The 21,342-nt window shown below is 47.2% G+C and overlaps 1 protein-coding gene across 3 annotated transcripts in view; it reads right to left on the bottom strand.

Moving 5' to 3' along the window:
• Nucleotides 1–19,955, bottom strand: part of LOC309355813 (2-acylglycerol O-acyltransferase 3-like) — a 71,509-nt gene extending 51,554 nt beyond the window's left edge. The window contains exons 1-8 of one of the 3 annotated variants that reach the window (XM_081886990.1): nt 19,729–19,955; nt 19,406–19,501; nt 18,143–18,250; nt 15,794–15,864; nt 15,418–15,622; nt 13,698–13,869; nt 2,012–2,214; nt 1–1,473 (exon numbers count right to left, since the gene is read on the bottom strand). In XM_081886990.1, the coding sequence (XP_081743116.1) occupies nt 1,319–1,473; nt 2,012–2,214; nt 13,698–13,869; nt 15,418–15,622; nt 15,794–15,864; nt 18,143–18,250; nt 19,406–19,472 (981 nt within the window). In that variant the 5' untranslated portion in view covers nt 19,473–19,501; nt 19,729–19,955 and the 3' untranslated portion in view covers nt 1–1,318. The remainder of the gene's footprint in view (nt 1,474–2,011; nt 2,215–13,697; nt 13,870–15,417; nt 15,623–15,793; nt 15,865–18,142; nt 18,251–19,405; nt 19,502–19,728) is intronic. The other 2 variants (XM_081886989.1, XM_081886991.1) reach the window with 2 other exon arrangements.
• Nucleotides 19,956–21,342: the final 1,387 nt, after the last annotated feature.

The following is a 21,342-nucleotide window of genomic DNA, read 5'->3' as shown; positions in this document are numbered from 1 at the left end:
AAAGACTTTTAAAACTTTCCCACCATATCCCAGAATACAGTTCGTACAGCATCGTTGCTACATCACTGACATGTCACCAAAGGGGAGGGGTTAACCTTGGCAAACATGCCCAAACAAGGCCTTGGTACAAGATTAGCATAAGCAGACATGCCAGGGCAAGACTCAGGTATAAGATGAGCATAGACAAATATGTCTTAAGTACCCACCACCCAAAAGTACAATAGAAGTTCCTTTGCATGTCTGGAGCGGGAGGCAAGTCAGGTGATGAGATTTGGCTTCCTTTGGCTAACAATAAGTCTAGCAATTGTCACCTCTGGGAACTTCCTGGAGTCCTTTTTCAAGGGGAAAATAGCTTTGGAATGGAGGAAACTGGGAAAGGAGATGATTTTATATTATTTTAAAGCTAGGTAACTTCCCTGAGCTGTCACGTTGAAAGGATACATTCAGGCATAATATTTGTAATATTAAAGATGTGCCCCCCCCCGTAATTTCCGTAACAGCCCCCATTTTCCGAGTAAGAGCTAGGCCTGCATGTCCAAATGATATTTCTCTTGCAGACAGGCAAGCTCCTAGCTGCTCACCCGGAGGGCATGTGGGCAGCACCCTCAAGCCAGCGCCATGGATCCAGGGCCTGTCAGGAGCTCAGCCTACACCCGAGTAAGACCCTGGCAGAGAAACATGCCCGACTGGCATGTTCTCTCCCTCCTGATCGATCGTTCGGGAGCTTCAAAAGCTTTCTTCAGCCCGGACCAATGCCAACCGACACCGGCACACTCAGGGATCTGCAGAGTATGCACATCATGCGTAACAGAACTCAGCATTTTGGCTAATCTACTTTATTTACATATAAACACACACGGAGCACTGCAACATGGCTCCCTCTCTTTCTAGGATCAGACAGCAAAGAGGAAGAACAAAGGACAATAGTCCCACTTCACGGAACACAAACATCCTGTCTCCGTCACTTCCCACTCTGTGGAGTCAAAACATACACCGTCATGTAAAAGACAACAATCCCATGACGGTAGTCATGGAGCAGGTATTCTAACAGGGCCATGGCCTGCTTTTCTCGCTGCTGGGCTCTGCAAACCTCAGGTTAATAATGCACGTGTGAATGAGACAACCAGCCTTGGGCTCCGCAGGCGGGCACAAAAAGGGGGTTCGGGCACCAAGGATCCAAAATCAGACATCAGGCAGGGCGCCTTTTATTGGAAACGGTGTATACAGACAGGGATGGGAGTGACAAAGTCTCCCGCGTCTCTCCCCCCATCACAACCCTGTGTCCCCTGATGCTGCTTCGGGTCAAGTCTGGGTCCCTCTAGGTGACGAGGAGCTGCTGGGAGGCCGGGAGGCCACAGGATTCTTTATGGGCATCAAAGAGCTCCTTCAGGGCCTCGACGTAGAGAGCGTGGAAGCTGTTCACCTCGTCCTCAGTGGGGCGCGGGCGGCGCGGGACCGGGATAGGCTTCCCCACTGCAGGAAGGAGAAGAAGCATGGGTGGTTGGGGAGTCTGCTCTGCCCCTTGCCCCCACCCCATGGCAGCCAGGGCCTCCCCACCCTGGCAGCTTTGCACTCTGGCCTTGGGTTTCAGGGGTGGCTTAGGTGCAGGAATGGAGGGGACCCCAAGGGTCATTTAGCCCAACCCCTTGATTAATGGCCAACCAACCTCTGCTTAGAAACCTCCAAGGAAGGGGACAAGGAAGTTGGTGTGTGTGTGCACGCACACACGCAATCGCAGCTCCCTCCATAGCAAGCCCTATAAAACGAGGTGGCTCGTTTGATTTCTGCATTGCAGAGGGGTTGGGCTAGATGACCCTTGGGGGTCCCATTCAACTCCACAGGTCTCCGATTCAGTTCGAAGAGAGGGCAAAAGGGAGATGCACCAGAACATGCTGTTTTGTACGATGCTGAAGAGTTTATGGCTCTTTGCAATCAGGTTGGTGAGTTGGGGGGGATTTTGGGGTGTAGGGCGAAGGCTAAGGAAGGAACGAGGAGCCTTGTGGGTCCTTACCCACCACCGTGAGGGGGGCAGCCATGGGCTGGATCCCCCAGGAGCTGCTGGAGAAGAGGCCCCTCCCGCTGAAGAGACAAGGGGCGAAGCCGATCAGCTGCTTGAAACCGAGCTGGAAGCGGCGAGCGAAGCTGCCCTCGGGGAACCGGATCTGTCGGTAAATGTCATTCTCCCCAAAGGTGTAAACGGGCACTAGGTCAGCCCTGCGAGGAGGAAGAGAAGGAAGAATTTACTTTCTGTTTTGAGAGAGGGAGAGACAGAATGTCGCTGCACTCTCCCGGGTCGTTGATTTATTTTGGTGCTGTACAATAAATCGCTTCTTAGATTAGAAGGAGCTGCGTATGAGGGTTTCTCTGCATGCCTCTGATTCCTACACACACACTTGCTATCTGTTATGCTCTGCTGAAGCCAGGAGGAGCAGAGCGGCACATCGGAAGAGTGCTGGACCCCAAAGCACTTCAGTTGTTCGCAGTCGAAACAGACATTCAACAGAAAAAGTTATGGCTCATAACTCACATGTTATGGAGTCAGCCGCCCAGGTGATTTGGCAGGCTCTTGAGAGGGTCCATCACAGAACCACAGCAGGAGCCAAAATCAATGTCAACAAAAGTTTGTTTGAGCTGAGGCTACATCCGGGGGACAGCATCAGAGAACATGTGACAAAAATGGTGGCTGTGTTATACTGACTGAGACAGTTAAACGTGAATTTTCCAGAAGATTTGAATGTTCACATTCTTCTGAGCTTACTAGACAAGAGTTATGACAATTTGTGCCTAACTCTAGAAGCCATGCTCCCTGCCTACCTAACGTTGCAGTTTGTCTCGGGTCGCCTATGCAATGGGGAGGAACATCGGCAGAGAGAGGGGCATGCGCTGGCCCAGGCAGTCCTGCTTCCAAGAGGGGGGGCAGTGAAAGAGGACACCGTGAAGGCTTTTGCTACGAGACGTTATTGTTGTGGCTCGGAAACCCACCTGCGTAAACAGTCCCAAGGAAGCTGCACAGAATGCCTCCAAGGCCATTGCCCCGGGCAACCAGATTAGGGGAACAGACCGACATGGGAACATAAGAAAAGGTCCCAGGGGAACTGACAGAGATGCAACGTCTGTTTCCATAGCAACAGTGAAGGACAGCGACCAGAGCAACGTACAGCGCTGGGTAATTGACAGCAGAGCCAGTCATCATCCGCTGCCATCTGGTGGCCAAATGCAGAACTGCAGAGCTGTTTCCAAAGGAAAAACAGTCACGCTTGCCGATGGTTCCAAGAGACAGCTGACAACTGTTGGCTCTGTTTTTGTTCCTTTTTTTCAGGCTGAACTGGAAGCATTTGTGGTCCTAGGGATGAAATGCTGTCTATGGTCTGTGTCTTCTTTAGTTAGAGATGGGTTTAAGGTTTGCTTTGAGAATAATGCATGCTCTATTTCCAGGGGCGGGACTGGAACACTGAACAACATTCAGTGTTGAATGTCAGGCTATTCTGGAAACATCTCAAGCAGGTAAGGGTAACACTGGGTCGGCACAGGCACAGTGTGCAAATGTTCCCACTCACTATATGTGTCATCATTTGTGGAACAGGAGGATGTCCCACTGCAATTGGGGATATGTGAGAAAAATACCAGGGTGCACTGAGGGATGCAAAATGAAGTCATGTGCTAAGTTCCTGGATTGCAGAGCATGCAAGAAGGCAAAGGTAAAAACGAGCAGTTATCCTAGGTCTGACAGCGTAACCAAGAAACCTTTTGAGTTGGTTCATGCAGATATTTTGGCCTTATGCCTTTTTGCAAGTCTGGGTGGGGCTAAATAGGTTTTAACCTTGACAGATGATTACTCCAGAAACAGCTGGGTGATACCTCTGAAGGACAAGGGTGAAGCTGCCACCATGCTGAGGGAGTGGGTCACTGCAGTGGAACTCCAATTCTCACTGAGGGTTTCCAGTTTCCAATCAGACCACAGTGGGGAGTTCACTGCGTTGCAGAATTACTTTCACCAGAAAGGGATACGTCACAGGTTGATGGTTCTGCACTCACCACAGGAAAACAGGGTGGCAGAAAGGCGGAACAGAACGCTCCAGAAAGCGGTGGAAGCAATGCTTTTTGACTCAGGCTTACCACAATGCTTCAGGGCAGAAGCTTGGAAAACGGAGAATTTCACTCTGAATTGTTCCTACAACTCTGTTGTAAGGGGGCGCACCCTATTTTCTCTTGCATAGTAAGACACCAAAGGTACATTTCTTTCGTGTGTTGGGTGTGAGGCTTTGGTTCTTGTGCCGAAAGCTAATGCAGAAAGGGTGGCCCCAGGTCCCAGAAAATGATCTTTTGTGGGAATGAGCCAGGGACAAAGGGGTGGAGATTCGCTTATCCAGAGGGCAACCAGTCACAGGTTCTCGTCAGCAGGAGTGCTGAGTTTTGTGAGCAAAATGGGTGGACAGGCATCCATGGGAATCCTGACATTCTCTCAGAGTTTGCTTGACTCTGCTGAAGAAGGAGATTTAGTAACTGAACCTGCTGAGGATCAGGTCCCTGACCAGGAGCAGGAGAGGAATGGCCATCTCCAGTTCCTACCAGTCCAGCTAAGTTCAGAAGACGCAGTCAGTCAGAGGGGGAGTCTGCTGAGGACAAGGACACACATGCTGGTCCCAGTACCTCAGGGTGAGAGGGGGCATCTGACGTAGTGCCAAGGCGTTCTGCACGCACTACGAAAGGGAAGCCACCCAAAAGGTTCTCAGTCACTAGCGTGTGGGTTGGTTTGGCTCAATGTGAACCAGAAAGTTTTGAGGAAGTGCAACAGTTGCCTCAGGCAGAAGCCAGGAAATGGCATGAGGCAATGGAGAATGAGTTGAACTCAATGAAGTCTCTAGGTGTGTTCTCCACCACAACACTGCCGGCAGGCAAACAGGTCGTGAGCTGTCATTGGGTTTACAGAATTAAACCCATAGCGACAGGAGCACCACAGTACAAAGCTAGGCTAGTAGCTAGAGGTTTCACACAGAGAAAAAGGCTGCATTATACTGAAGTGTATGCTCCAACTTCTAGGAGTGAAACTCTACACTTGCTACTAGCAGTTGCTGCCCAGAGGGGTTGTCAGGTACATCATTTTGATGTGGATGTTGCTTATTTGAACTCGGATCTGAAGGAGGATCTGTACATGCTACCTCCTCCAGGGTTCGAGGGCAATAAGCCAGATGTAGTGCAGAAGTTACACAAATCCATCTATGGCCTCAAGCAATCGGCCAGAAACTGGAATTTGTGTCTGAATGAAACTTTGGAAAGTATGACTTCCGGAAGCGGCGCCAACGGCAATGGCGGTCTCCTTCTAACTCAGAGGGGGAAGCTCCGTGGAAACTGGGTCTGTCCGCTACGGCAAAGTGGAGACCCTTGCAAAAATCACAGGCAGAAGAAGCCTGTAACCGTGGGACTCAGCGGGCACCGGTAGCGCCCCCCGGACCAGCGAAGGGACCCCGTAAGGAGCTCCGGAGCGCTACGGGAGTCTGGTGCGGTGCTGAGAGTCGATCACTATTTCCGTGGGGTGAAGCCGCACAGCTGTTGCCGGAGAGCGCTGTCCTTTTTCCTGTGACAATTCGGCTGCAAAACAACTACCCGTGAGTAGGTGAAGTTAAAAATTGACATTTAAAGGAAGAAAAAAAAGGATAAATTTGGCACTGAAGCGGGAAGGTGTAAACAGGAAGTCCGCCTTCCGTTTCTGTATACAGTTCAAAGCAAAGACTCTTTAAGCTAAAATCTAGAGAGCGGTGTTTTAAAAGCTTCGAATCTGAACATCAAAGGAAAAGAACTCCCCCCCCCCAGGCTACAGGAGAGGGTGGGAAGAGGGAAAAGTGACTCTTTCATCTGTGGATAAATTAGAGACAATTACTTAACTCCTGGGAACGGACTGCCAGGTTGACTAGAACTGTTGCACTGAGAGTTGCACTACTTATAGACATTGTAACTTTTTAAAGGCTAACTCTGCAAAGGTGATACTTGTTGAAGGTCTTCTCTGGATTTGAAACTGTTGCTTGTTTTTTGGAGGGGGACTTTGGAAAGTAGGAAAATACTTTTTACTTTAACTTTAATGACTGCTACAGTGTCCCCCTAGAGGAACATTGAAATTGTACACCCAGATGGGGGATTTTTCCATTCTTGACTTTGGGGATTTTCCACGGCAAGACAACCGTGGGACCGACCTTGACTCATAGACAAAAGTGTGATGACTGAAAGGATAACAAGATCGGGCAAGGCTAGAGTGCAGCAGCCCAGTGCAGTTTCCCAGCAACGTAGATCATCTGTTCCCTGCCCTCCTGTGACACAGGGGGAAGATTTTGCACAAGCTGGGCCAAAGGAAATGGCTTCAGAAGGGGATTTTACTTCAGTGTTAAATAAAATTTATGAAAAATTGGAAGGCTTAAACAAGTCACTGAACAATCGACTAAAATAGACCGGAACACGGCTAGCATCAATAATCTGGGACAGAAAGTGAATTCCAATACAGAATCTATTGAAAAATTGCTGGAAGAATCTGTGTCTAATCGAAAGATAGTTGAGGAAGCAAAAGAAAAAGCAGTGGCTTTAGAGGAAGAAATAAAACCGATGCGCAAGCAGATTGGGGACCACCAGTCACTTCTGTCTATGATTGAACTGAGGGAGAAACAGACTAATCTGAGGATCAGGGCAGTACCAGAACTTGAAAAAGATAACTTAAGTGACTACCTTACGCAGGAATTTGGGAAATTTTGGAATTTGGAGGTGGAGCAAGACTTTAAGATAGTAAGTGCATTTAGACTCGGAAGAGGAGGGAGAAAAAACAGGGTGAGAGACTGTTTGGTGACCCTTCGAACGAAAGAAGAGAGAGACAAAATATTGAGTGCGCACTTTCAGAAGACTTTGGAAATTAACGATTCGAGAGTCGAGTTTTTTAAGGATATTCCGAAACATCTATTGGATCTCAGAACCAACTACGGAGATCTGGTGGCCCTACTGAGAAGAAACGGAATTGCTTTTAGGTGGGAATTCCCTCAGGGACAATCTTTTAACTTTAAAGGGAAGAAGTTTAAAATAAGATCAGTGGAAGACAAGCAATAATTTCTGAGAGACCACGAAGAAGACCTGAAAAAAGAAGTTCTAGAAGAGCTAAGAGCCTTAAGATCAGGAGTACTAGACATAGTACCAACACCTTTGGGACTGGACAAACAAAAAAAAGTGATACCACCGTCAGAAAAAGAAGAACTTTTGGGAGCAGTTGGAGGAGAATAGAATAACCACACCATGTCTCTGCAATTTTTAAGTTGGAACATTCGTGGACTTAACTCCCCGGAGAAGAGGAAGAAAGTCTTTCATTTATTGAAAAAGGAACAATTGGACTTAATTTGTTTACAGGAAACACATGTGATAAGGCTACACAGGAAAGTACTGATTAATAAAAGATTGGGTCAAGAGTTTATCTCATCGGACAAGGTTAAAAAGAGAGGAGTTGTTATCTATGCCAAAGAGAGCCTATCACCAAAATTTGTTTTTAAAGATGAACAAGGAAGATTTGTGGCAATTGAGATTCAATCACAAGGAGAAAAATTTTTGATTGTAGGAATTTATGCACCAAATGAGGGGAAATCTGAATTCTTCAAGAAATTGCATGAGACATTGTTGGACTATATGGACTACAATAACATTATTATGATGGGAGATATGAATGGAGTGGTATCTACAAACATGGACAAGTCGCAGAGACAGGTTGTAACTAAAGATGGCAGACTACCAAAAACCTTTTTTGAATTGACTGACAATATGGACTTGATTGATATCTGGAGAACTAGGAACCCCCTTGGAAGAGAGGGAACTTTCTTCTCTGAAGCCAAAATGACATGGACAAGAATTGACCAAATATGGATAACTAGAGGACTGGCACCTAAGACTCGAAAAGTGGAAATTTGCCCCAAAACTTGCTCCGACCATAATGCGGTGAAGATGGAGATGAAACTAACACCAATCGGTTCTTTCAGATGGAGGATGAATGACACCTTATTTAGAGATCAAGAGGTTACTAAGAAGGCCCAAAAAATCTTGAGAGACTATTTTGAGATAAATTTGAATACTACGGTTGAAAAAAGAGTAATCTGAGATGCAAGTAAAGCAGTTATGAGAGGGTTTCTGATTCAACAGAGCGCAATAAAGAAGAGAATTCAAAATGAGAAAAAAGATAAAATTCTGGAAAAAATAAAAGAAGGAGAGAAGAAATTAAGAGTGAAACCAAAGTCGCAAGAGATTCTGAGAGAAATAAAGTTACATCAAGTACAATATATGAAAATGATAAATCAGGAAGTAGAATGGAAAATTAAGCAGATGAGACAAAAGACATTTGAATCGGCTAATAAATGTAGGAAACTGCTAGCTTGGCAGGGGGAAAAGGCGCCAGTGTCGTGGAAAGAAGCTTACATTACACTTATACCGAAAACTGAGTCTGAAAAGACACAACTTAAGAACTACCGCCCCATTATCCCTGCTTAATGTGGATTACAAAATTTTTGCTGATATTTTGGCTAATAGACTAAAAAAGGTATTAGTTGAAGAGATACATAAAGACCAAGCTGGCTTTCTCCCAGGTAGGCATTTGTCTGACATACGAGGAATTTAATTAACATTTTGGAGAAGCTGCAAGTGAACCTCAATACCAAAGCAGTTTTAATTTTTATAGATGCGGAAAAAGCCTTTAATAATATTTCTTGGAATTTTATGAAGAAAAATCTTCAGGGAATGGGGGTAGGCCAAGGGTTTGAAAATGGTATACCGTATTTTTCGCTCTATAACACGCACCTGACCATAACACGCACATCGTTTTTAGAGGAGGAAAACAAGGGGAAAAACATTCTGAATGAAACAGTGGATGTATCATTTTTGTGCTTCATGCTGTGGCCACAGACATGTGATCTGATGGTGAATTTGGGGTGACCCAATGCAAAAATCCTGAGGATCCATGTGGATCCATGTTTTGTAACCACGTTTTTGCACCACTGCAGCCCCAGGCAACAGTAGGTGTGTGATTTTTGGGGGGCAGGCTGTAGCCATGGACATGCTATGTGCTCTGATGGTGAATTTGGGCTGACCCAATGCAAAGATCCTGAGGATCCATGTGGATCCATGTTTTGTAACCACATTTTTGCACCTTTGCAGCCCCAGGCAACAGTGGGTGCGTGATTTTGGGGGGCAGGCTGTAGCCATGGACATGCTATGTGATCTGATGGTGAATTTGGGGTTACCCAATGCAAAGATCCTGAGGATCCATGTGGATCCATGCTTTTTGACCACATTTTAAGTGGGGAGGGAAGGAAAAACACAGAATGGACAAGGAGCACGAGAGGGGTGTGCAGAGAAGCAGCTGGCTAAGAATGCAGGAGAGGGGTATAACGGCAGGGAGGAAAGGAAGGCAAAAGTTTTCCCTCACCTACCCACCCAAGCCAGCCAGCTCGCACGCTCTCTCTCTCGCTCTCTCTCTCTCTCCCCCTCCCTCCCTCCTGCATGTTTTCACTCTGCTTTCCCCTCTGCTTGCCTGGAGGGGAGGGGCTTTTCCTGCTCTTTGTTCCGTTTGAGCAAACACAGCAAGGAAACAGAGGCGGGTGGGCAGTAAGACCCTGAGGCAGAATGCAGGAAAGCAGCCGCTTCCTCTTTTCAGGTTTCCCTTCTCCGAGACGCGCAATTTGATTTTTGCCTGATTTTTTTTGCCATTTGGCTCCAGGGACCACACATTCGCTCAATAACACGCACAGACATTTCCCCTTCCTTTTTAGGAGAAAAAATATGCGTGTTATAGAGGGAAAAATACGGTAAGTGCAATTTACTCAGAACAAAAGGCTAAATTAATAGTTAATAATGTGATGACAGAGGAATTTAAGATAGAGAAAGGTACACGACAAGGCTCCATTGCTCTTTATTTCTCCATTGCTCTTTATTTCGGTTCTGGAGGTTTTGCTAAATATGATTAGAAGGGACCGTTTGATCAAAGGTATTCAGGTCGGAGCCAAACAATATAAATTGAAAGCTTTTGCAGATGACCTAGTTTTGACGTTACAGGAGCCAGAATCTAGCCCGAAAAGAGTATTAGAACTGATTCAAGAATTTGGTCATGTGGCAGGATTTAAGCTGAACAAGTCAAAAACTAAAGTTCTTGAGAAAAATTTAACACCAATTGAGAAAGAGAGGTTTCAGAAGGAGACAGGTTTATCATTAGTTAAGAAAGTGAAATATCTGGGGGTTAATATGACCGCTAAGAATCTAAACTTATTTAAAGATAACTATGAGAAATATTGGACAGAAGTGAAAAAAGATTTGGAAATATGGTCAAACTTGAAGCTTTCCTTGTTGGGTCGAATTGCAGCTATAAAGATGAATGTATTGCCAAAAATGTTATTTCTGTTTCAGTCATTGCAAATTTTGGACAAGATGGACTGTTTCAAGAAGTGGCAGAAAGACATTTCTAGATTTGTCTGGCAGGGCAAGAAGTCTAGAATAAAATTGAAAATACTAACTGATGCAAAGGAAAGAGGTGGATTTGCCCTGCCAGACCTCAAACTTTACTATGAATCAGCAGCATTCTGCTGGTTGAAAGATTGGCTGCTTCTTGAGAACACAGACATTTTGGACCTAGAAGGTTTCAATAATGTTTTTGGGTGGCATGCATATTTGTGGTACGACAAGGTTAAAGCACATAAAGCATTTAAAAACCATATTGTCAGGAAAGCATTGTTTAATGTCTGGATAAGATACAAAGACTTACTGGAAAATAAAACCCCAAGGTGGTTGTCACCAATGGAAGCAAAGGCTCAGAAAAAGCTCAATATGGAGGCCAAATGGCCGAAATATTGGGAAATATTGGAACAAGAAGGAGACAAATTGAAATTGCAGAGTTTTGAGAAATTAAAAGATAAAGTGCGAGACTGGCTTCATTATTATCAAATAAGAGAGGCCTATAATTTGGACAAAAAAATTGGCTTCCAGGTGGAAAAATCAAAATTGGAAACAGAACTGTTAGATCCCAAAACTAAGATACTTTCAAGAATGTATAACTTGCTGTTAAAATGGAATACGCAGGATGAAACGGTTAAATCAGCTATGATTAAATGGGCACAAGACATTGGTCATAACATTATGTTTGCTGACTAGGAACAGTTGTGGACCACCGGTATGAAATTTATGGCATGTAATGCCCTAAGAGAGAATATTATGAAAATGATTTATAGGTGGTACATGACACCAGTCAAGCTTGCAAAAATATATCATTTGCCCGACAATAAATGTTGGAAATGTAAAGAAAATGAAGGTACATTCTTTGACCTTTGGTGGACGTGCCCAAAGATTAAGGCTTTCTGGGAGATGATCTATAATGAAATGAAAAAGGTATTTAAGTATACCTTTCTGAAGAAACCAGAGGCCTTTCTCCTGGGCATGGTCGGCCAATTGGTGCTAAAGAAGGATAGAACTTTTTTTATGTATGCTACAACAGCAGCAAGAATACTTATCGCAAAGTATTGGAAGACACAAGATCTACCCACCTGGGAATAATGGCAGATGAAGGTGATGGACTATATGGAATTGGCGGAAATGACTGGCAGAATCTGAGACCTGGGAGAAGAGTTGGTGGAAGAAGACTGGAAGAAATTTAAAGACTATTTGCAGAAACACTGTAAAATTAATGAATGTTAAAATGTTGGATTGAAAATAAGTGGTATTAGCAACAAAGCTATTAAGAATATGCAAAAATGAATCGATAATGGATGGAAATATAGAGTTATAATATGTTAAGAATAGAGTTAAGATAAATGAAAGAGGGTAAGGATTTGCTGATTTGATTATGTAAATGGGAATACAAGAAGGGGAGGTGTGAGGAGGTCAAAGAAACAAGCAAATGAGTTTAAAGTTATGAAAAACGGATTTATAAAAAAATTTACATTTTTTTGTCTTTTGTATGTTGTATTTTTATTTTTATTTTCTTTTTTCATGTAGTTTTGTATTATTGTTTTTGTAAAACTTTAATAAATATTAGAGGTAAAAAGAAAAAAGAAACTTTGGAAAGTATGAGTTTCTGGAAGAGTCTTGCAGATAGCTGCCTGAACCTGAAGGGGTATTGGGAGACAAGCAATGACAAACCTAGACAGCATCTTAAAAAGTAGAGACATCACCTTCTCAACAAAGGTCTGTATAGTAAAAGCTATGGTTTTCCCAGTAGTAATGTATGGAAGTGAGAGCTGGACCATAAAGAGGGCTGATCGCCAAAGAATGAATGCTTTTGGATTCTGGTGCTGGAGGAGACTCTTGAGAGTCCCATGGACTGCAAGAAGATCAAACCTCTCCATTCTGAAGGAAATCAGCCCTGAGTGCTCACTGGAAGGACAGATCCTGAAGCTGAGGCTCCAAGACCTCATGAGAAGAGAAGACTCCCTGGAAAAGACCCTGATTTGGGATAAGATGGAGGGCACAAGGAGAAGGGGACAACAGAGGACGAGATGGTGGGACAGTGTTCTGGAAGCTACCAGCATGAGTTTGACCAAACTGCGGGAAGCAGTTGAAGACAGGAGGGCCTGGCATGCTCTGGTCCAGGGGGTCACAAAGAGTCGGACATGACTAAACGACTAAACAACAACAACAACCTGAAGGGGTCAGGAGAGACAGAGGAACTAGTGTTGGTGTTTGTTGATGACACCATACATGTGGCTAAGACTGGTAAACAGGTGCAAGGTTTTGCCAAAGAACTTGAAAAGCATTTTAAACTCAAGAACCTAGGACCGGTAAAGGTGTACCTAGGCGTCCAGGTAGATAGAACCGAGCACGAAAGTTTCTTTCTCAGTCAGAAACGCAAGATTGAGCAGTTGCTTGAGAAGTTTAGGATGGCTGAGTGTGCAGGGGTCAGAACACCCATGGAAACGAGCTATGTGAAAGACAGTCAGCTCGGGGAATGTTCTGAGTTCGAAAACGCTGAGATCTTTCAGTCAGCTCTAGGGAGTTTCCCAATGGAGCAGACCAGACATAGCATTTGCTCCAAATCTGCTCAGCAGGGAAGCTACAAAGCCAGGGTGACTGCCTGGAATGACAACAAGAGAGTGCTGTGGTATCTGCAGGATACCGAAGATTTCTGCCTCAAACTGTCAGCTGAGGGTGACACACAGCTCACATTCTGGACTGACAGTGATTGGGCAAATCTTGGGGATAGGAAATCAGGGTCTGGGTTGGTAGTGAAGCTTGGAGAATCTGTAGTTGGGTGGAAGTCCCGAAAGCAAAGTCTCATTGCGCTTTCCTCTACAGAAGCTGAATTCAGCGCGTTGTCAGAGCTTTGTAGGGAACTGCAGCTCTACAAGTGTTTGGTCCAAGAGATCTGTGGGGAGTGTTGCTTGCCCATCACCGTTTGGGAAGACAATCAACCCTGTTTGACGTTGGCAGAGTCTGGACAGTTCAAGTCCAGAACTAAACATTTAGACATACGTTTCCAAAATGTATGTCAGAGTGTCCAGACAGGCTTAGTAAAGCTGAAAACGGAGGGAAAATGTAATAAAAAATTACACAGCAAGGAAGGGCAGGGATCTTCAGCCCTCGCAATTGCTCATTGGGGCAAAATCCACTGGGAAGCACAGCCATGCTCACGAGGCCCAAGATATTGCTGACCTGCACCCAACACGCCCCCCCCAGACCCCCGCTTGCCCCCTTGGTGCCCCTACCCGTGTTGCAGCGCCAGGCGCACGAAGCCCTTCCTCCCGTGAAGGAGGACGCGATGCTCTCCGGGGGCGGTGTCCAGCATCTCGGACGTGCCCCCCACCACGATGGCCACCGCGTGCCCGGGTGGGCCACTCAGGAGGAAGTCCAGGGACCTTTTGTTGACCGGAACCATCCCTGGAAGTGGGAGAAAGCAAAGGTGCTTGTGGGTGTGAAACATCTCCAGGGGTTCCCTGCTTTGCAGAGGGTTGGACTAGAGGACCCTCGCGATTCTCCTCCAACTCTGAAATTCTGCGAGTCTATTCAAGGGCGAAAGGGTCACTGGCAAAGGATCAGAGTGTCTGGAAGTGGTTGGAGGAGAGACGGTGGCTAACCGATTGAGGCTGAATCCTGACAAGACAGAAGTACTGTTTCGGGGGACGGGAGATGGGCGGGTGTGGGGGGGACTCCCTGGTCCTGAATAGGACAACTGTGGCCCCAAAGGAACAGGTGTGCAGCCTGGGAGTCATTTTGGACTCACAGCTGTCCATGGAGGCGCAGGTCAGTTCTGTCTCCAGGGCGGCTTTCTACCAGCTCCATCTGGGACGCAGGATGAGACCCTCCCTGCCCACAGACTGTCTCACCAGAGTGGTGCATGCTCTGGTTATCTCCCACTTGGACTACTGCAATGTGCTCTATGTGGGGCTACCTTTGAAAGTGACCCGGAAACTACAACTAATGCAGAATGCGGCAGCCAGACTGGTGACTGGGAGACCACATAAAACTGGTCCTGAAAGACCTAAATTGGCTCACAGTATTTTTCTGAGCACAATTCAAAGTGTTGGTGCTGACCTTGAAAGCCCTAAACGGCCTCAAAGGCCCAGGAGACCTGAAGGAGCGTCTCCACCCCCATCGTTCAGCCTGGATACTGAAGTCCAGAGCCAAGGGCCTTCTGGCGGTTCCCTCTCTGTAAGAAGTGAGGTTACAGGGAACCAGGCAGAGGGCCTTCTCAGTAGTGGTGCCCACCCTGTGGAACACCCTCCCACCAGATGTCAAAGAGAAAAACAATTACTGTTGATTACGGTGTATTAGGCGACTGGGCAGCTGCCAATTTGGGGGGGTTGACTTATATGGCCAGTCTTATACGCGGCAGCTTTGCTGGGCAGCAACAGTGGGCGGTGGGCTCCACTCCACACCAGGAGGAAGCCCCCCAGCAAAGCCGGCTTAGCAGCGCAGGGCAGCTTCCTCCCGGCGCAGAGCCCGCTGCCCGCTGCCCAGCAAACCCATACCCAGCATATAAGACGACCTCTGACTTTTTAGGGAATTTTCCAGGATTAAAAAGTCGTCTTATATGTTAGAATCTACGGTATCTGACTTTTAGGAGACATCTGAAGGGTGCCCTGTTTAGGGAAGTTTTTAATGTTTGGTGTTTTATCGTGTCTTTAATATTCTGCTGGAAGCTGGGAAAACTCAGCCAGATCGGCGGGTATAAATAAGAATAATTATCATCATCATCATCATTTGCACAAACAAACGCCCCTTTTCTTTTGCACAGGAGCAAAGAATGGCAGGAAAAACAGGCATTCTTGCTGAGGAATTCTATTCCCAGAGACTCTGGGAGGGCATTCCTGAGAGTGGGGTGGTTCCTCCCATTTGAAGGGCCAGGCAGGGTTCTTGAAGATGGTCCTTAGGTGAGGGGCCGCCCAACTTCTCCACCCCCACCATTCCTTGCCCCGCTGGCCTCACCTAAGATCATCAGGTAGTCCCGGAAGACGGGTAGGCAAAACAGCCCTGCGAAGACGGCCAGGCTGGGACGGAGGCCAGGGAAGGTGCGGGAAAAGCCGGTGGCCTCGGTGCAGAAGGCGGAAAAGGCCCCAGCGCCGCAGATCCCGTGGGGGTGGTAGCCTAGGACGTAGTCCCGCGTTGGAGGCAGCTCAGCCGTCTTCACCAGCTGCAAGGCAAGAGGGGCGAGGCCTTTGGCATTTGGACCCCCACCCGAATGTCACATTCAGAGGCAGTGCGCAGATTCCATGGCCAGCAGCCTTTGACGGCCGCCACCTCCTCCTCCTCTGTGATCTGGTCTCCAGGGGTTCCAGAGACCCTGCCAGCCCCCTCCTCATACCTTGATGGGGAAATAATCCCGGTAGAGCTCCCAGACTCTCCAGCGACTCACCCAGTCGCTGCGGCGCCCACCTGCGAAGGCAAGAGTCAGAAAACTGTGGGGTTGGAAGGGGACCCCCAGGGGTCATCCAGCCCAACCCCCTGCCACGCAGGAATCACAGCTGAGGAATCCCTGGCAGGTGACCACCCGACCTCTGATTAAAAATTCATTTATTTAGTTATGACTTACTGATGCTTAAGTTTAGTGTTTATTATTGGATTCCAATGGATTATTGCATATTGCTTTACTTGGTGTAAGTTATTTTAAAGTTATTGTGACTTTTTATGTAGGATCTGTAGCAGGAACCCCCCCACCCCAATCATTCTGTTTGTATAAACTACACACTCACACACTACATACACCACATTTCTGTTATAAATTCATAGAAAATCAACCATACATCGGATTTGCACTGTTCCATTTTATTTTACTCCATATGACAAGAACTAACAAAGGGGGGTGACTTAGTCCTGGTCAGCCATAATCCCTTCACGTCTCAGCACATACACAGGAGCCCTGCCCATGCCAACCCTGATGATCCCAGACAGAAGACAATCAAGATCACAAAGAACTTGCATATGGGAGTGGATTCAGCATGGACTGAAACAAAGGACAATGATCAGATCTTCCCTCTGGGGGCAGGAAACTGCAAACTGCCCTTTGTCTCCTGGAAGTGACTCATGGGGAGGGGGAAAGGGGGAACCAGCCAGGTGACAGGACACTCAGGTTACCACCAACTCCTCCCACAACCCCTCCTTTCTGTAATGTATGCATGATGTTTCTGGGGGTGGGCTCGACCTAGAGGAGGGGAATTTCAAAAGTTTTTATAAGACCTTGCACACTATTCTTCTGGGTCTTTCCTCTCTCCTGCAGGTGAGGGGAGCACCCTGTTGCAACAGTTCAATAAAGGCCAAGCCTACAGGCTGCTGTTTTGCTCCAAGTTATCCTGGTTGGTGTCTTTGTTTTGTCCAAGGGAGTCCTTGGATTTTTCCTGTAACAGATCTGATTGTTACTATTAATACTTGATGTTTTTTTATTATTTTGTGTGTGTGTTGGAAACCGCCCAGAGTGGCCGGGGCAGCCCAGCCAGATGGACAGGGTATAAATAAAATTATAATCAATCAATCAATCAATCAATCAATCAATAATGAGGAGCAAGATGCTCCTTGGGGTCTCTTCCAACTCTGATTCCATGTTATATTTTTTGGGGGGGTTCTTTTGATTCCTGTCAATTACCGGATTTTGTGTGTGTTTTTTTAAACAAGATTTAATAAAGAATGATAAATACATGAATAAATGCAGCTGATTTTTCTGCCCTCCATACAGAGAGAGAGAGAGAGAGAAATGAAATGCCTTCTGCCATTGTGTCATTTATTGGAAGCTGTCTTGGAAAATAGACAACAGTAAATAGCAGAGACCGAAACAGGTTTGGGATGGTCGCACGCTGCCCCAGGGGAAGGGGGTGAGCTGGAGGAGGAGGGGCAGGGCGAGACAGCAGCTCCAGCTGCCAGATTTACCTATAAGCTAAACAGGCTATAGTTTAGGGCCCCAGTCCCTTGGGGGCCCCACAAAAATTTAAAGGAAGAAAACCTGGATGCACATATCCGAAATATAAGATAAAAAACAAATAAAATAAAACCTACATACAGGAACAGTGTTTTGTGTTGTGTAGGCTCCTGTGATGTAAGTCATGGGCCCCGCCTGCTAGCCTGTTCCCTTAATTATCCCTGGTTTGCTCATTTCTATATATAGGGTACCTACGATCTGCATCTGGGACGCAGGTGGCGCTGGGGGTTAAACCACAGAGCCTAGGACTTGCCAATCAGAAGGTCGGAGGTTTGAATCCCCACGACGGGGTGAGCTCCCGTTGCTCAGTCCCTGCTCCTGCCCACCAGCAGTTCAAAAGCACGTCAAGGTACCGCTCCAGCAGGAAGGTAAACGGCATTTCTGTTTGCTGCTCTGGTTCACCAGAAGAGACTTAGTCATGCTGGCCACATGACCCGGAAGCTGTATGCCGGCTCTCTCAGCCAATAAAGCGAGATGAGCGCCGCAACCCCAGAGTCGGCCACGACTGGACCTAAGGATCAGGGGTCCCTTGACCTTTACCTTACGATTTGCATGGACTGGTTGCATGGCTTGAGATACCTATGAGGTCCGTCAATTACCATAAAGCATATATTCAACTCAAAAAACAGCAACAATTTGTTGTGGACAAAGGAGAGCTGGACATATAAAGGGCCCCATCACCTTCAGTAGCTTAGGGCCTCATCAAACCCCAATCCGGCCCTGGTTGGGGAGAATCGAACTCACCTCTCTGTGGCGTATCCCAGTCGTAGATCCACCAGGCGAAATACAGGACGCTGATAGGCCAGAAGGAGGTGAAGAGCAGGTAGACCAGGAGAACGGAGAAGAAGGCACCTGGGGGGGGGAGGGAAGGAGATTCTGTGGAACCTTGTTTTTATGTTGTATGCTGGATATGTGATTGCCAAATTCTGATTTGAAAAACCAAATAAATAAATTTCTTTTTTTAAAAAAACCAATATTACAAAGCCCTGCCTGGGACCACAACCCCAATTTCACGGGACCCCCAAGAATGTGATCTGAAGCCCCCCTAAACCCAGAAGGACATTTTAGGTTGGAAGGGGCACCCCAGGGTCATCTAGCCCAACCCCCTGCGGTGCTGACTCCCTAGTCCAGACTCACCTGGCCCAAATCTGCTTTGGAAAGAAGAGGGGGGTTGGCTTTTGGGGGATGGATGTGAAATAATAAAAAATAGGTCTTTTATATATATATAATACATGTTCATAAATGTACCATGCAAACACGTACATAGATATATAAACCACATGTCTGAAGCTGCACAGGAAAACAGCCCGGAAACCATTTTACCCCCCCAAACTGACCAAACGATTTCTCTGCAAGGTCAAAGGAAAATGGAAAAGCCTCCCCATTGTCTTTTCCTTCACAAATCCTGTCTTAAGGGTATGTCTGTGTGTGAATAGGGTGAGCCTGTGACCTGGCTCAGGAACTAAGTGAGCGTTAACAGGTGACCTGCCAGACAGGAGGCAAACAAGGCACTCAGATTTCTGCTGTAGACCGCCCTTTCTGCTATGTAGGCATGATGTATTTGGGGGGTGGTCTTGAGCTACACCCCTTCTGTGATGTACGTATAAAGTTTCTGGGGGTGGTCTTGGCCTCCAGGGTGGCCAATTTAAAATGTCTATATGACGGTGGGCACACCTTGGTTCAGGGTCCTCCTCCTCTTTTCCTGTGTGTGAGGGGAGCAGCCTGTTGCAACAGTTCAATAAAGATCAGACTAGCTGCTTTGCTTCTCAATATTCTCTGCTTGGCCTCTGTTCTTTCCTCCGACTGATGGAGAACCTGCAAAGGACTCTCTAAGGGCTCTTGTGTCCCCCATAAGGGAATAAGGGCAGATTTCCTTTTATTACAGGGGCCTGGCCTGCCAGAGGACCTCCCAAGGGCCGTGGCCCCAGGAAGAGGGGGAGGCCAAGCTGCCCCTCTTCCCTGAGCACCCCCTGCCCCTCCCTCCCACCCACCCAGCTCCCAACTTACCAAAGAAGAGGAAGGTGAGGACCAACTGGAAGACGCTAAGAGCCTCCAGGTGCTTCTGCAGAGCCATCTTCTGACCCTGGGTCTCAGAAAGAGATCCTGGGGAGAAAATCCACAAGGGGGGAATTGGGGGGGGGGATGTGCAGCAGGACTGCAGCCAGGAGGGGCCCCTGCCTTGGCAGAAGGGAGAGCGTGAAGACGCAGGTGTGTTCAGCACAGGTGGCCTCTGACCTGCATCCCAAAGCCCAGCTGCTCCCCTTCAGCCGTGCCCTTAGGAAGGGGGCAGCATGTGGGGCAGGAGGAGGAGGAGGAGGAAAGAGGCTCACTTGTCCAGGAGAAGATGTTGTCTTGCCCGTGGCTGCAATGCACCCGTCTGTCTCTCTGCCACCTGCACTTTGGTAGGCAGGTGAGTTGGCAATAAGGATGCTCCTGTCACCCAGGTGAGGCAAAGGGGACCTGGCTGAGCTCTCCTCCTCCGAAAGGAGACAAGGCATGTCAGATTCGTTTCTTTTGACTCCCAGCCCTGCCTGGCACCTGCCTTGCTGGCCCTCGGCTCCCTCCCCTTGGTCCTCATCCCAGGGCCGCCCCGCCCTCTTGGCCCACAAGACAAAGGTTGGGTTGCCAGGATCCATTGCCCCATCTGCCCGCCTCCCTTCTCCAAACCACAAAGAACGGAGGAAGCTGCAGGGCAGCCTCTCTAGAAATGAGCATTTATATATCCCAATACTTTCCTCCATAAATCTGTAAGCATCAGATATTGCATAAGGAGACGCTTCAAAGAGGCTTATTATCAAATAAACATCAGAAGCCTGGAGGGCCTTCGAAATTCTGGGACTGTCCCTGGAAAATCAAGACACTTGGAGGGTATGGCAGGAAACTCTTAATCTCAAGGTCGCGGGTTCGAGCCCATGCTGGGCCAAAGGTTCCTCTTTTTCATTTTCAATTTTACAAAGAATCAAAATACAAACATCATATTTCTTTGACTCCCCCCCCCCTTTGTGGATCCTTAGGTTACAATTTTTGTTCTGCATCTCCTCCCTGACTCCAGTTATTATAAGTCCTCACTCCAATCCATGATTCGAATTTTTACTACACGTTTTCTGTCAAACCTACGAGGGATTTACAATAATTTTTTCCAAATGCATTTTAAATTCTCCCCATTCTTTATTGAAATTTGATTCTTCCTGGCTCCCGATTCTTCCGACGAATCCTGCATTGCGGGGGGTGGGGTGGGGGGTGGACTAGATGACCCCCCGGGTTCCCTTCCAGCTCTACAATCCTATCAGTGTTTTTAAGTTGCCCATATATACAATAATAGAATAGCAGAGCTGGAAGGGGAGGGTCATTAGTCTACCCCCCCCCCCGGTGCAATGCAGGAATATTTGGCCCAGCGTGGGGCCGAACCCATAACCCAGGAATGGGGAGGTGGGTTGGCTGGGGGTGGGGAGAGAGAGGAAAGAGACCCAGCCAGGAAGAGCAGGGTTTTTAAGGAAGAGGGAGGAGGAGGAGAGGGGGAAGACTGAATTCCACTTACCGCATTTTTCGCTCCATAAGACACACTTTTTTCTTCCTAAAATGTAAGGGGAAATGTCTGTGCGTCTTACGGAGCGAATGTGTGGTCCCTGGAGCCGAATTGCCCAGGGGAAAAAGCAGATCATGCTTCTTTTTTTGAAAGAGGGAAGGGGGTGTTGAAACAAATCTGCTGACCGGCAAGCGATCGGGAGCGAGATGAGGGAGGCTAGATATAAAGGAGGCTGCCTGGGAGGGGGGAGGTAAAAGCCCATGGATCCTCAGGAATTTTACATTGGGTCACCCCAAATTCACCACCAGATCACATAGCATGTCCATGGCTACAGCCTGCACCCAAAAAATCACGCACCCACGGTTTTGTGGGGCCGCAATGGCGCAAAAATGTGGTTACAAAGCACAGTTCCACATGG

Source organism: Podarcis melisellensis, assembly GCF_964234715.1.
Source record: "Podarcis melisellensis genome assembly, chromosome: 13".
In the NCBI taxonomy this organism is placed as follows: Eukaryota; Metazoa; Chordata; class Lepidosauria; order Squamata; family Lacertidae; genus Podarcis; species Podarcis melisellensis.
Note: the sequence above shows the minus strand (reverse complement) of the source record. Positions and strands in the feature narration are given on the sequence as shown.